Source organism: Sparus aurata, chromosome 9 (genome assembly GCF_900880675.1).
Source record: "Sparus aurata chromosome 9, fSpaAur1.1, whole genome shotgun sequence".
Lineage (NCBI taxonomy): Eukaryota > Metazoa > Chordata > Actinopteri > Spariformes > Sparidae > Sparus > Sparus aurata.
In genome coordinates, this window is record NC_044195.1 from 8,215,469 (window position 1) to 8,230,429 (window position 14,961).

The 14,961-nt window shown below is 38.5% G+C and overlaps 2 protein-coding genes across 3 annotated transcripts in view; both read left to right on the top strand.

The window, feature by feature from the left end:
* The window catches only part of LOC115587497 (C-type lectin domain family 10 member A-like), a 94,425-nt gene that overhangs the window by 48,025 nt on the left and 31,439 nt on the right, over window positions 1-14,961 (top strand). The window lies entirely within an intron of this gene.
* LOC115587498 (C-type lectin domain family 4 member E-like) overlaps window positions 1-14,961 on the top strand; it is a 29,635-nt gene that overhangs the window by 1,384 nt on the left and 13,290 nt on the right. Inside the window, exon 4 of the mRNA XM_030427348.1 lies at window positions 10,562-10,704. Coding sequence (XP_030283208.1) covers window positions 10,562-10,704 — 143 coding nt within the window. The remainder of the gene's footprint in view (window positions 1-10,561; window positions 10,705-14,961) is intronic.

A 14,961-nucleotide genomic window follows, 5' to 3' on the forward strand; every position in this document is an offset into this window, starting at 1 on the left:
GTTGGAAATAATACTAATGAAAGATTTATGGGGGAACACAAAAGCATTGCATCATGGAAGACCTGAGAGGCAAGTGAACCAAACAGTTAGGAAAATTCAAAAGATATCCCTCCCGGCAAATATTTTTTCCACCTTGTGTCATAAACACGACGGGGGAAACAATTTAGATTTGAAATAGTCTTAATAGTTAGTGCTGTCAAGCAATTAAAAAAATTATCTAATCAATTACAAGCTCTGTGATCAATTAATCAAAATGAACCACATATTCCAGTATTTGCTGTTAGCATTTAAAAATGTTTCAGTGCAAATGTATTTTGGTAGATCAGTCAATCAATGGAATGAGTTGAAATGAATGTTCTAAACTTCAACAGGAGCTGATATTTTAACCTTCAGTCCTTTGATGGTAAAAATGGAAAACATCACATCCGCCATCTCTCTTACCTCACAGTAAAGGGAAAACAACTATCACTATTAAAGATTAGCTCTGAATGTGTAAGTGTGCAGACACCTCATATTCCCCCCTTCGAGCCCAACACGGTCTTGAAAAGCACAAACACATTCACAATTGTTTACCTTCGTCCAACTCATGTCGCAGTTTGTCTGTTTTCAACAAAGTCCTCCTCATTCAAACCTATTACTAATTTCAGAGTACTATTTTGAACTGCAATTTGGAATCAGCTAAATAACTAGTTCCCTCTTCAGGTCCTAGAGCACTTTATTTTAAGTTACTTTATGACTAGTTAACTCACTCACATGTCCTAATTAGGTCGAATTCAGCTACTCTTAGCCTCACCTGCGAAACTCCCTTCAGGCACACTCCTTTTCAGCAAACTCTGAAAAGTCTCGAAACCTTTGCTTATGGCTTTTCAGGTGTAACTGTAAGGGAATCCCACAAATCAGCTGTTGAATCCCATTCCAAAAATCTACCCCTTTTAAGGAGTATCAAAAAGAAAAGGGAGACCTTACTAATCAACTATGGAGAATCCACGTCGTCAAGCCAATCCAGCCGGGGAAACTCCTTTTACAATTTACAATGACCAATTACCATTTAGACACTAACTGAATGACCATGTGCCAATAGACCATTGAACTCCAAACTTTCATAAGTCCTATTTTCCAAATATCAATAAGAAGTATATACATCGCTATGCGATAGTATAAAGAGTAAAGTCTAATTAAACTATTTTAGTATTAAGATCATGCTCATTCCTTGATTCGTTTGCAATTATCACAGGATTACAACAGAACACAACAATTTCCACATTATAATGCATGGATGCACATATATGAGAACATAAACATTCATTTAATTCTACATGACATAACAAACATATCATCTTGCTGTGTTAACTGCAATCTCGCTCTCAGCTGCATTGCCATCTGGTTTGGCATGTTGTCAGTCCTGTCCTGTCCCCAGACAGGTCAATCTCTCCACTGTCATCCTGAGAAGAGAAACCCCCCCCATCTTTGCAAACAAAAACATCAGATGCTATATATCATGAATACAACATCCATCACTATTACTATGCATTTTAGATCAGGCATGTCCAAAATCCAACTTCGGGATCATAAACAGCTCTCAAATAATCTCCCCTTCATTTCTATTTTGCTTTGTATGGCATATCATGTATGTCTGCTTTTAATATACCCCTTGTGTCACACTAATCTCCTAATGTACACATAATAACAGCAGTGGCACACCACTTGCTTTAATATCTTACATTTTCCAAACTTCAATTTCAATTTTCCATTCAATCTTCAATTTTGCATCTTGAATTTTTCATTTCTTCTTCCATTCCCTCTTTTGTCCATTTAGATTCATATTCAGAGTTTGGACACCTCTGCTCCAGGCAATGCTACTGCTTTCTTCTTATCGTTGTCACTAATCACTCATCTTTTTATTTCATCTCATCAGCAAGTTGAATAACACACAACAAACAACATATTTTATTTGATTGCATTTTGAATTGATGTCACTAAATATTCCTTCTTGTTCATTGTCTGAGAGGACATTCCCAGTATCCTCTCCTGAATGCTCGAGTGCTTTCAACCTCTTGTCCTTGGTGAGACAGATGTAAGAGCAGCTGCCTTTGGAGCTGCACTGGGTCAGCAAAACCTGTATGAACTTCATATTTGCATGCCACTATACAGACAGGTAGAGATTATAATGTTTGCATGTTAGTTTTAACTGCAACGTCCATTCCTGTTTCCTAAAAAAGAAAAACCCCAAGTTATTGCCACATTTCCAGCTGCCTGAGCAGACACGTTATTAGATATTGCTTATGAGACATAAGGAGATCCATCGGTTGGATATTTCACTGCAAACTCATCTGAAAAAGAAGATAGCATTAGGGTTAATGAGAGGTGTTTCAAATAATGCTTTGTATTTGTTTTGACACAGTATCAGCCATCCGGACATGGATGCAGTTTTCCATCCAGAGCTGTAGGAAGCAAAACCTGATGTGTTAGGGACTGTACATTTTTGTAAGGTGGCATGCAACATTATTAGTAAGACCTTTGTTAGTTCCATACTCATGCTTTGTTTAGGTGAGTAGTTATTTCAGGGAGCAGCATGCAACACAAACACAACAGTTAGATGATACATGGTTATATCAGCTATGGCCATAACTTTTTGGGGAAAGCAGCTATTACAGCCCTCTGACGATTTTACTATAGCCATGTCTGTGGTGGAAAGATATTTCAATTACTGATCGATCAATCACTATTTGCAACATTTCAAAAAGATTGAAGTGTCTATCTATGGTTTAAGAGGCCTTAGTAAAAATGCATCAGGCTTGATCTGAGTCAGTAGATTTAAGTCAGTAGAGGTCATCTCTGCAAGTCAGTCAACGTCAGTCTTGGTCAAATTTTACCCCCATGTATGAGGTCGTACATGGGTTGGGAGATCTCCACAAAATTATTAATCCACAGTTTAATCACAGTTTTTGAACATCCATAATTGTCTGGATGTAATCGGAACCCTCCGGAGTACAATAGCATCTTAAAGTTTGTGAAATAAGTTGCAACTTGTCCTTGAAAACTTAAGGACTGTTTTCTGCCAGAAAACAAAGTAGAGACATTGTCTCAGTTTAACCATGCCCCTATATAGAAGAACATATACACAACCACTGTCAACATCCCAAACATGTGCATTATCACCTAATTGCCACTAATGCCAAGTTCTCAGTTCCTTGACAAACACAAAATGAATTGGAGAAGAAACCCCTATGGCATCTGCATCCAATAATAAAGTTTACCATTGATAATAAAAGCAACCCAGAACTGTGAGTCCAGATGAACAGGAATACTTAAACATGCGTTTGTTAAATCTATAATGAAACCCCATCTGATCGAATTTTTAACATTTATGTTACATCTGCTAACCAGCTTCATTCATGACCCCAAGGGGCTTTCATGATCTCCACCCCCCTTTGACATCTTTTCAGACAAGATGAGGGCGACTCAAACGGGTGACAATGATTTCAACTTTAGGGCTGACTGGATATTTTCTTTTCTTAATCTACAAATTGATTTTGACTAGACTATGACAGGATTCGCATCTTTATATTATCAAAATAAACTCTTGGTCAAACCATCAACTATCAAATATTGTTAGAAGCAGCACTTATTCTTTAACGCTTAACCAATATTTCTGTTTACGTGTGTCTCTTCATTGTTTGTGTCTAATTGTGCTCTTGTCTATGTGCTACTCAATACTCTGATCTTCTTAAGCATTCTATATTTCAATGACCACACCCCATGGGTGCCCTGGTGCCAAAATTGACCACATTTCTCTCCACTTATCTGCTCTTAATTCAGCAGAGTCTGCACAAGCATCAGATACAGTTTCTACTTTCCCCGCTTTATTCCTCATGATTTTAATTGACTCACTGGGACAGAGGTGCTAAACTTCCAATGGACTTATCATTCTGACAAAATTCACAATCACTCTGATCTTCCCATACAAGCATATGGTTGGATCTCATCACACAGACACTAACCTTTGATAACTTATTCAGCCAGGTGGTTTGTTTGACACATTCGTTCCGAGCAACGCACCCTAATTGCATACAGGCTGTATACTAGTCACTGAATGTTACCACAAGGTTTATTCTTTATACTTATGTTGGTGTGTAGTTCATCACTCATACGTCCATTTTATTGTAGTGGGGCCTGGGATGGGGCGTAAACACGGTAAATGTTTGCTCAAGCGACATTCTATTAATGCGACGCGACCCAATTTGGACCTGTGTGTTGGCAGATTAAGACAATGCAGTTCTTCAGACCACCCTTGTTTTTTCTTCTCAAATACTTTGACTTTGAGAATGATAGATCTCTCCTAAACGTTGACCTCCCAATTTCCATTGGATTAATCTACTGTTTTATCCACAACCTCTCTCCCATTATCTGAGGATATGCGCTTTAGAAGCCCCCATCGGCCTATGAACTTCTGACATAGGAATGTGGCAACAGACCAAGCATCCTTACCCTTAATAGGACAAGCCATCGCCAAAATCTGTCTATAACTACTAGCATGTATCTCTTACCTCCTATCGGTTTATCATATCAACAAAATCTCTGATTGATTGAGACTGATCTCAAATTACTATTTAATCCCCCAAAGGACAAAATGCATGTTATTCACAAGATTATCACCTTTTTCTCTTATAGACAGTAGTATCCTCACATTGAATGGGACTCCTATTGAAAGGTTCCCAATCAAATATCTAGACATTTTGATAGGATAGTTTAAATCTCTTTAAATTCATGTTTCTACTAAAAACTAAAGATTGAATTATCATTCTTTTCTCATAATAAAGCTTGTTTTAATTTAAACTGTAGAAAACAACTTGTTCAGGCCACTTTTACCTGTTCTAGATTATGCTGACGCATCTATATGCATGCCATTTTCTCGATTTTGAAGCCCCTTGAGACAAGGTATCGTTCTACACTTTGTTTTATTACAGGTGATGAGTTTAGAACTCATCACTGTGTTCTTTATGACAAGGGTGGATGGCCATCTTTATCTGAAAGGAGGGAACAGCACTGCATAATTTTTTACCTACAAGGCTCTGCTGTATGTTTTACTTGACTATCTCATCAATTTCATCTCATTTATAACTTTGAATTTGCACATTTGTTCCCAAGAGTCCTTATTTGTACACATTTTCGCTCTAAGAACCGTAATGGGAAAGACTGCTCTTCAGGTCTATGCCCCTTAGAAATGGAATAACTCACAGCAAACTCTCAAACTAAATTATCTTATTTCCTTAGATAGTTTCAAATACCTATTGTTCAATGCTCTGCAGTCTGAATGTAATCATGATTTATGATCATATTGTGTACATGCTTTAATGTATTTTGTACTCCAGACATTATTGGAAAAAGAGAGTTTGCTCTCAATTGACCTTCCCTGAATAAATAAAGGATTCCTTCATTCCTTGAGGGTTCTATCCACCGGCCAGGGTTGATCAATTTCCGACCAGCACTTATGCCATATCTGTGACACTTCCAATCCTTTTAATAAGAGAGTTGCTTTTGTACACCACATCAACAGGGGTAGTTGCTCTTAAAGTTCTAAATTCCCTTTTCGGCATTATGAAATTATATTCTTTCACTTTCTTGTTCATAAACTCTTCTAACCCTAACCCTTAAACAATATTACAGGAAAGACAAGTTACTCCATCCAAGGGCGTCACTTAAATCAAATTTTATCAGTTAGAAATGTCAAAACACTGTGTCACCACAACCACTTCTCAAAGGAACATGGAGTAAACTTTGCCAACCTCAGAGAAAACCAGTAATATATCACTCTAAAAGTAAGAAAACCGTACTGGGACCAAGTATAATCTTGTCGACAGACACAATTAATCTAGTAAAATTACAACTTTGTTGACTCAGATGTCTGTAAAGATGCAACGAAAATAAAAACCTAAAAGTCCACTAGTTCCCACTGAGAACCGATAACCTGTCTCTAACGTCTGCACCAATCTGCCCACTGTCTATTTCACGACGTTTATCTCCTTCAACCATTATGAATTATTCCGATATCAAACTTTTGAATCATCCAAGGTTCAACTGAACTATATACTCTGATAATGAAATCACTGTTACCAACCTTTCATGTATTATAGTTGGTCAGTCAGTTGCCAAGCATTACTTGTAATTCTCCCCTAAGCAATACTCCACATGTATGTGCAGAAACACTTGTGTGCATGTACTTGTCGGAACCTTAAACATAGGCTAAGTGAGTGTATGAACGTGTATGTTTACTTGAGTGTGTGTGTGTGTATGTATGTGCGTATCTATCTTCATAGCTTCAAGTAGGTGTATTCGTGTGTGTGTTTAAAGAGTTTCTAGATAAAAGCGCACTAGCGTGGCAGATTTAGTGTGTGCCGCGCAGGCGGATGACGCCTGTATACATAACCGGGGTCTGGTGATTGACGTTCGTCTCCCGACCTTGGATGTTACGCCTTCTTTCTCAGTCTCTCGCATCCCCGGTGTATAGAAAGAAAAAGAAAAACACAAACAAAACTATTATTACAGCCGCACTAAGAACAAGCCAAACATGTCACTTCGTTATCACTGTCCAAGTAATATAAACATTACACAGATTCGGCTTAACATCATTATTTCATTGATGCAGATCTGTTTTATTTTGAAATCGCAAAATCATTAAATCTTTAAATAACTACATTGGTCCTCTGTATCTAAGTGTGGGAGGGGTTTACAACACAATCCAACACAAGTCGCAGAGACGCTCTCTCTGTGTCCGCGCGTTCACACACCAGCTCAGCCCCTCCTTTCTCTCTCCACTTCTCTCTACTCCACGGGCACACACACTCTAAACTCATCTCAGTCGCAGAGAGACAAAAAAGAGAGCTGGATCGGCTCCTTGTCAGCCATCAACTAACGCTTTCTATCTGCCAACATTCAAACAGGTATTTTATGACGAAAACTACACCTTAAACCAAAAACATTGCGGTACCCACGACAACTTTATCCTTTAATCTCAAGTTTACCATTTGCACTAAGGAGGTGTTTCAAATTCAAAATGTATGATCCGGTTCTAATCTCCGAAAGAAAATATCTTCACTCTGCTGCATATATGTCTAACTACACTGCTTTCGGATACCCCAAGATTCCCCAATTTATTTAAATATCCCGTTACATCAGTGGTTTAGTTAGATGTTCGTCACACCACTCCAATCGTGCTTTTATTTATCCACTACCTTTAAATCTGTCATGGTTTATATTCAAATTTCACGTCAGATTCCGTTTTACCGGTATTTCGCCTTTGAAATATTGATTTCTTTACTCAAACTAATTCTCCTTTGCTTCTCATCCGGGCTCCCACTATTGTATGTGGAAGTTGCAGTGAATAAAAACACAATTTCATACCTTGACCAGTTGCATCAATCAACCAAATAAACAATTGTCCGTACGTTAACAAATGTCTACTTAGCGTGTTCATTGGACTTCTCCACATTAAAACAAATCAACAGACATCCCCAGATAATTACTCCTACACTGCTCAATAGCGTCAAAGAACGCTAAGTTGGATCTCTCTGATCAAAATCCAACAAAGATGCATTGCATTTCAGCGCACATCTCATATATGTATATATATATATATATATATATATATATATATATATATATATATATATATATATATATATATATATATGTATGTATATATGTATGTATATATATATGTATGTGTATATATATATATATATATATATATATATATATATATATGTATGTATATATATATATATATGTATGTGTATATATATATATATATATATATATACATATATTTCCTATTAATCTCACACCTTTCTATCATATTTCAGCCTACTTTTTTCCTGAACAAGCTCCTTTCTTCACATTCTCTCCACATGATATCCTCTTAGCTTTTCATTATCACTTTTATCATAATTTTTCTCTTTAACATGATACAACAATGCTATTTGTGCATATAAGTACTAACTGTATTGACAAGTACATCCCCATACCACTAATTCTTAATTTCCCTTGTTATCCAGCCAATTTACAGGCAGGTCCTTTGAAACCTAGTTCTGATTTACAATATCAACTTTAGCTGAAGGTTAAAAAACACTTCTGAAGCTTACTACTCAATTTAGAATGGAGCCAAGGAAATCTTCCTGCCAAATAACTTTTCACTCATTTATCCACATTTTAAAACTGTGACCAAGACAGTATTTGAACTATCACTTCTAGGTTGTAGGCAGAAATGTGTCCCATTTGCCAGTCTGCCTCAATGAGGACTGGTATAAAAATTCCCTACTGATACACCCCCCTATCAATCACAATACCTATGCATTGTGTACTTTATATTCTAATAATGTGCATTTAATATATAGATTACTTATGGTTAATTCTATAGACAAACACTCAGCTTTCACATCAGCTTTCAGCTGACTCTCAACACCCACACACAGCTTACGAGGACACAATAAGCACCAACAACTCTGAACACTTAGCACAACCGGGCCCCAAACACATCTTTTAACAAACAATCATACAGCTTGATATTATCACAGCTCACACATCACAATTCATGCACTGCAACTTGGCTTTTGGACTCAGACTGAGGACGAAGCCTCTAAGCACTAGAGTCCACCAAGTGCCAAAACACAAAACATATACCCCCCTTTGTGTCTTCTTCTCACAGATACAAACACTTATTCAGCTGAATTTCATCAGAGCTCGTGCACATCTACTGCAAGTTGGTTAGTTGGACTCAGAATACGGTAAACCGTCTCTAGCAGCCCACCAAGTGCCATACCACATGTTTATTTTAGAGTCCACGAGCGTCCCATCGACGTGTCGAATTTTCTATTGTCACAACCACAAGTGGCTTGACATAACATTTCTCTCTCATTCTAACTTTGTTGTGGTCTTCATCACTTTTCTCTTCTACCTGGCCAGGCTTTTATACTCTTTTCTACTCTTTGAGACTGGACCATGCAGCTAATGAAGACGAATGTCCCACATGTCTTATGACAATGTCTGCATCGGAAGGCCATCAGTTCAGTCATTGCTGCCACAGCAGTTCCTCTTTTTCACTTATTTCTCTTATTCTCTTTTGTTAGAAATCTCTTTTCACTTCTCTATATTATCCTGACATTTTTCTCTTCTTCACTTCTCTTTTTGAGACAACTTTAGCGTAGGAAACAGGATCTAATCTCACGCATGACTTATGAGAGTGTAGGCTTAGCCATACCACTGTCAGCATTGTATTTCCAATTAGTCCACAAATCACTTCTGCAGTTTCTCCTTATTCTCTTTACTTCTCTTAATTTCAACAATTTAGACAGAACCGTATCAACACACTAAACACCTGTTGCCCACGTCCCCTTACTTTGGTCATTTACAGCTTGACAGCAATTGGAAAACACACACACAGTCCTGTCCAGAGCCTGAGTTTGACCCCTAGAGCGAAAAAGCTCATCTTGTTTGCCGGCTGGGGTGAAAGTCAGTCTCTGGACCCCTGGCGCGTGTCCAAGCTGTCAATTGGGCTGTTTCTGGGCTTTCTTCATCAAAGGTGTCGGTGTATGGTATGTTGATAAAATGATTCTGCGGAAGCCAGGCTGGTGGAATGTTAGAGCAATCTTTATTGAAAACAGATCTCAATGCCAGCGTCCGTCCAGGCACAGCTGCTACCTGGGTTTCTCAAATTTATGACAAAGTTCTGCCCAATGCTTTATCCTTTGCTCTCACAGAAATCCTATCCTTCGATCGTGGAAATCTAGAAAAGTACCACCCCCTTCTCCGTTTGTGCGGGCCTTTTTAAAGTCTAATCACTGCATCGTCCCACTTCTTCTTATTGGTCACTTTGGTGGATTGAGGGTCCATCTATCCAATTGTAGAAGGAGAAATTAGTCTGCCTCCTCCTGTACATTATCTAACTTCCGCTGAGGTCACTTCTTGGAACTTACAGCCTGAAATGGACCGAATTGTCTCTTCATGCTTATATGGCGATGTATACCTTAAGTCAACTCTAAACAACTAGTATGGGAGATAGATTCAGTTTTATTTCTCCATATGGACCTGTCCTCCAGCTAACCTTTACGCACACACATAGAGAGCTGTTGAATTGCTCCGGGGCCCCTAGATATGTAAACATCACATCCGCCATCTCTCTTACCTCACAGTAAGGGAAAACAACTATCACTATTAAAGATTAGCTCTGAATGTGTAAGTGTGCAGACACCTCAAGTTCAAACAGGGAAAGAGGTGGGGTCAACTCTTTAACACATCTTACTTATTTAACAGTGTGCAAATCTTGAGAAGAGGTCAGCCTCCATTCAAAACATCATTGTAATTTAAAAATATCATTCTGTTTTTGATGATGAGTTATTTTGTTTCATTCTAGTTTTGATTCATTGTCCATGATAAAAATATTAATTAGCACATCAGTTAACAACATTCTCATCCAAAGAACATGCATTTAATCCACAACCTCCCAAGCTAAACAACATGGACCGAGTCTGCTTTTTAATGTCACTTTGTTTGATGCTTTTTCCAGAGAGAACTTGTCCTGCAGAATGGAAGATGTTCAGTTGTACCTGCTATCTCTTTTCCACCAAGACTGATTCTTGGGAAAATGGCAGACAAGACTGCAGAGACAGAGGAGCAGAGCTGGTGACCATTGACACTGTTGAAGAACAGGTAGTGTGGAGTTTTCCTTATAGAACCTAAATACATTGTAAAGTCCTCCGAGACAAATTTGTGACTTGTAAATAAAATTGACTCATGCCTTCTTACCTTCCTAAATACATTATGTGCACCTCAGTTTGTGCCCCAAAAATAGTAAAGGAACAAATTACCGAAAGACAGAGAGATCACAACGTCATTAATCAGAAACAATCAGCCAGCCTGGCAAGAATTCAGCTGCTTGACGGAACCCATATAGGCGAGTTTCTTATGGTCAGTCCACATGAGGACAAGATGGGCTGCTCCCTCCAGCCTATAGCCGTTTTTAGACAGGGCAGCAAGCCGCCAATCTGCCCGTCCTTTTGGCGGCTAGGTCCGCGGTTTTAGACAGAGGGTGGCAAATTGAGGGTCTGTTTTGGTCCGCCGATTTGCCGCCTCGCCTGCTAGATGGGCAACTGGACAGCCGCTGAGAGAGATGCTAGCGTCTCCTGGATCTCTAGCTTGTTGTTGTAGCGCAAGCTAGGAACGGTCGCTACTTTCAAATTAAAAGCCCCCCGCTAAGAACCCAGTTCTAAACTCCAATTGGGTGCAATGTAAAGCTCTTATTTTGAAGACAAATTCGTTGTCAATTGTTCACAGCCCAACTTCGGGCTTCACGTCATGTCACATGTTTACACCGAGTCGCCAACCCCAGAGGCGGCTTTTGGAAAAGGAGGAATATTAGGCCTCCGTTTTAGAAAGCCGACCACAGCAGCTATCACATATCACCTAGCCAAGGATACGGCCCCAATAAACACTGTACAACATGAGGGATTAAAGGATGCCCTCTCATCTTGGAGACTAATTATTTTTTCTTCTACTTTTGTAAAAATAATTTCTCATCCAATGATAGAACTTCAACAAGACAAAAAAACCATTGCTTTGGCAGAGGCATCGTAGTATGCCTCTGCCATACTATAATGTTTTTTTTTGTTTTGTTGAATTTCTATCCTTTAATCCCTCATGTTGTACAAGTTCATCAGTGCAATAAACATTTTGTGAAAAAAATCTTGCCAGAGAATCGTGATCTCAATTCTAAGCCAAAAAATCGTGATTCACATTTTTTCCAGAATCGTGCAGCCCTACTTGTCACTGAAAACAGTGTTGCTCACCTTCTTCACTGGGACAGGGAGGGGAGGAGGACAGGGGAGGGGAACAGTTATTGGGAGACTTTGTTTTTCCTCTCTCTCCTTCCTCTTTCCTTTTTTGAAAACCAGATTTTGATTTAGGCAACATTGTGATCACTGTAGTTCTGGCGCATCTACTGACTGCAACTAAACACAAGGCAGGACCAAACCATTTCATGCAGATACAGGGGGTTGGTGGGTCAATATGAATGTTTACTTTTTGGTCAATGGGGATATTTAACTTTTATTGCCAAAAACAAAGAGATCATTAATTGTATTATAGTTGAAATTAATACTCAATGATGATAGTTTAATAATTTATGCATACATGTATACATTTTTCCCCCCTATATGGTGCCCCTACCTATACATATATATATATATATAGATATATACACATTAGATTTTCAGTTTTGGGAAAAAAAACACTTTTGTTGTATTAAATAATGAAGATATATCCCTTTTTGTGTGCGTGTCCATTATTTTAAAGGTCTGATTTACAAATTGGGATTTGAATGTATGTTCAAAGAGGTTATTTTAATGTTTTTTACAAAAAAAAGTGACTGTGTCTGGAGGGTTCACAAACGTTCAAGCAGCACTGTACATGATCATGTGCGTCCATACAGATGTGGAAGATACTGAGTTAGCGGTGGATGTTTCCTGTGCAAACTATTTTCATCACCTTTAAAAACTTGTGACTTCCTTAAAACCTGAAGAGACATTGAAATCAACCATCATCATATACATGAGCTGACTGTTTAGGAGAGAGCTGGTTACCTTTTGAGTGATGGAGGAGATCTATGCAAATGGTGATTACAACAAGCCTGTCGACCCAGCACCTTCAACAAATCAGACAGGTAAGAATGCTCACTCACACACATGGGTTGTGCATATTGATGTTGTGTATTATCAGGGGTTATGATCATGATATGTCCTCTCTGTGTTCAGGTCCCAGGAGCTCAGAGAGGAGGCTTCATGGAGCCATGGTTCTCTGTCTGGGGCTGCTCAGTGTTGTCCTGCTGGTTGGACTCATCATCCTCGGTGTCACCTGTGAGTCTGTTTCTCATCAGTCAGTGTCAGGTTGAACTTGTGATTTCAGGAGCATTATTCTGCTCTGAAAGATGAACGTGTCTTTATGAATATGAATTTACAGCCATGGTAAAAAGAGATATATTCAAGCAGATAGTGCAGCAAAATGACATGTTTGAACATCTGTGGATGATCAAGAGCTGAACCATGTTTGAATTCAGGTGCAGGTTGCTCAGTATTTAGATATTTGCTGGGGAAACATCAGAGGATATTATTATAAAGAATGTACAACACTGTTTGGATTCCAGGTTCATTTCAGCCTTTAGGTTGATATTTTATAGACTGCATGAGCAGAATGAACATCTTCCTCAGTCTTAGGACAAATTGTGATGATTTTTACTCAAATATAGAACCTTTAGTCAGTATTGGTGTCAACGCATGAGTCAGTCTTGATTTTATTTCAGACCGGGATTTAGCTGTAGAACACTCCTCTATCAAAGCCAACCTGACGGAGCGTCTCCAGGCCAGTAATGACAAGCTGTCCTCTGTGTCTGAAGAGAGAGAACTGCTGAATGCCAACCTCACTTCAGTGTCCAAAGAGCTGCACAGACTTCAGAGTTTGCCCAAACAGAGTGAGTGCTCGCCTGCCTGTGTGTGTTCTGCACAGCTGTCTCTTAACATGAAGGACATGAGCTGCCACAGCCTCATTATAGAACACCAGTATACAGAGAATGTGCTGATGAGACACTTATATCCTACTCTCAGTTCTGTAAATTATATTTATGGCCAGTTTACCTTGTACCTATAACTTTATTTATTATTTCAATTAATTCAAACAGGAATATATTTAAGTTAAGGCACCTTTTTACTTGGATATCTTAATAGTTGCCATATTATACTTTTTTTTTTTTAATGCTATGTCTTCAATGTGGCCACTGACTCTGTGACAAGATCATTCCTCAGTTCAACACTTGACAGACTTTCACTTCCCTCTAAGATTGTGAACCACCTAAAGAAAATGCAAACTCATTTAGGGTGGAATCCAATTTACAATATTTTCGCTCTATGAAGATCTTTCCTTATTGCCTTACTTTTTGAGTTTATTGAGTAGGAAATAATACTAATGAAAGTATCGTGAGGGAGCACAAAAGTATTGCATTTATGGAGGACCTGAGAGGCAAGTGAACCAAGCAGTTATTGAACTTCAAAAAATATCCCTCCCTGCAAATTGACACGACAGGGAAAACAATTAAGATTTGAACTAGTCTTAATAGTAAGTGCTGTCAAGCAATTTAAAAATAATTAAATAAATTACAAGCTTTGTGCGTTATTAATCAAATCAATCACATATGGAGCTGATATTTGAACCTTCAGTCCTCTGATGGTACAAAAATTCATAATTGCACGAAACATTGCTCCTGTAACAGTTCCGTTTTAATGTAGCCCCACTCCATTGTGGTTTGGTCTTAATATCCATGCTAAACTTTTCAAATGCATTCATTCCTTTAGTAGTCTATTCTTTATAGCATATAGTCTAAATGTCTATTTTTATTCCACTGTCACGAAGAGGCCAACTAGATCAATCTGTCTGACATGTAGCAGGAATACTGGTCGGTTTGAATTCAGGTGCAGGTTGCTCAGTATTTAGATATTTGCTGGGGAAACATCAGAGGATATTATCATAAAGAATGTACAACACTGTTTGGACTTCAAGTTCATTTCAGCCTTTAGGTTGATATTTCATAGACTGCATGAGCAGAATGAACATCTTCCTCAGTCTTAGGACAAGTTGTTAGGATGATTTTGACTCAAATACAGAACCTTTAGTCAGTATTGGTGTCAACGCATGACTCAATCTTGATTTTATTTCAGACCGGGATTTAGCTGCAGAACACTCCACTATCAAAGCCAACCTGATGGAGCGTCTCCAGGCCAGTAATGACAAGCTGTCCTCTGTGTCTGAAGAGAGAGACCTGCTGATTAGACACTTATATCTATCTATTTGGTTTGAGAAAGAACATCAACAGTTTGACAGTTAGAAACACTGACTGGAGTGGGACTTCTCCATCCAGTCTGC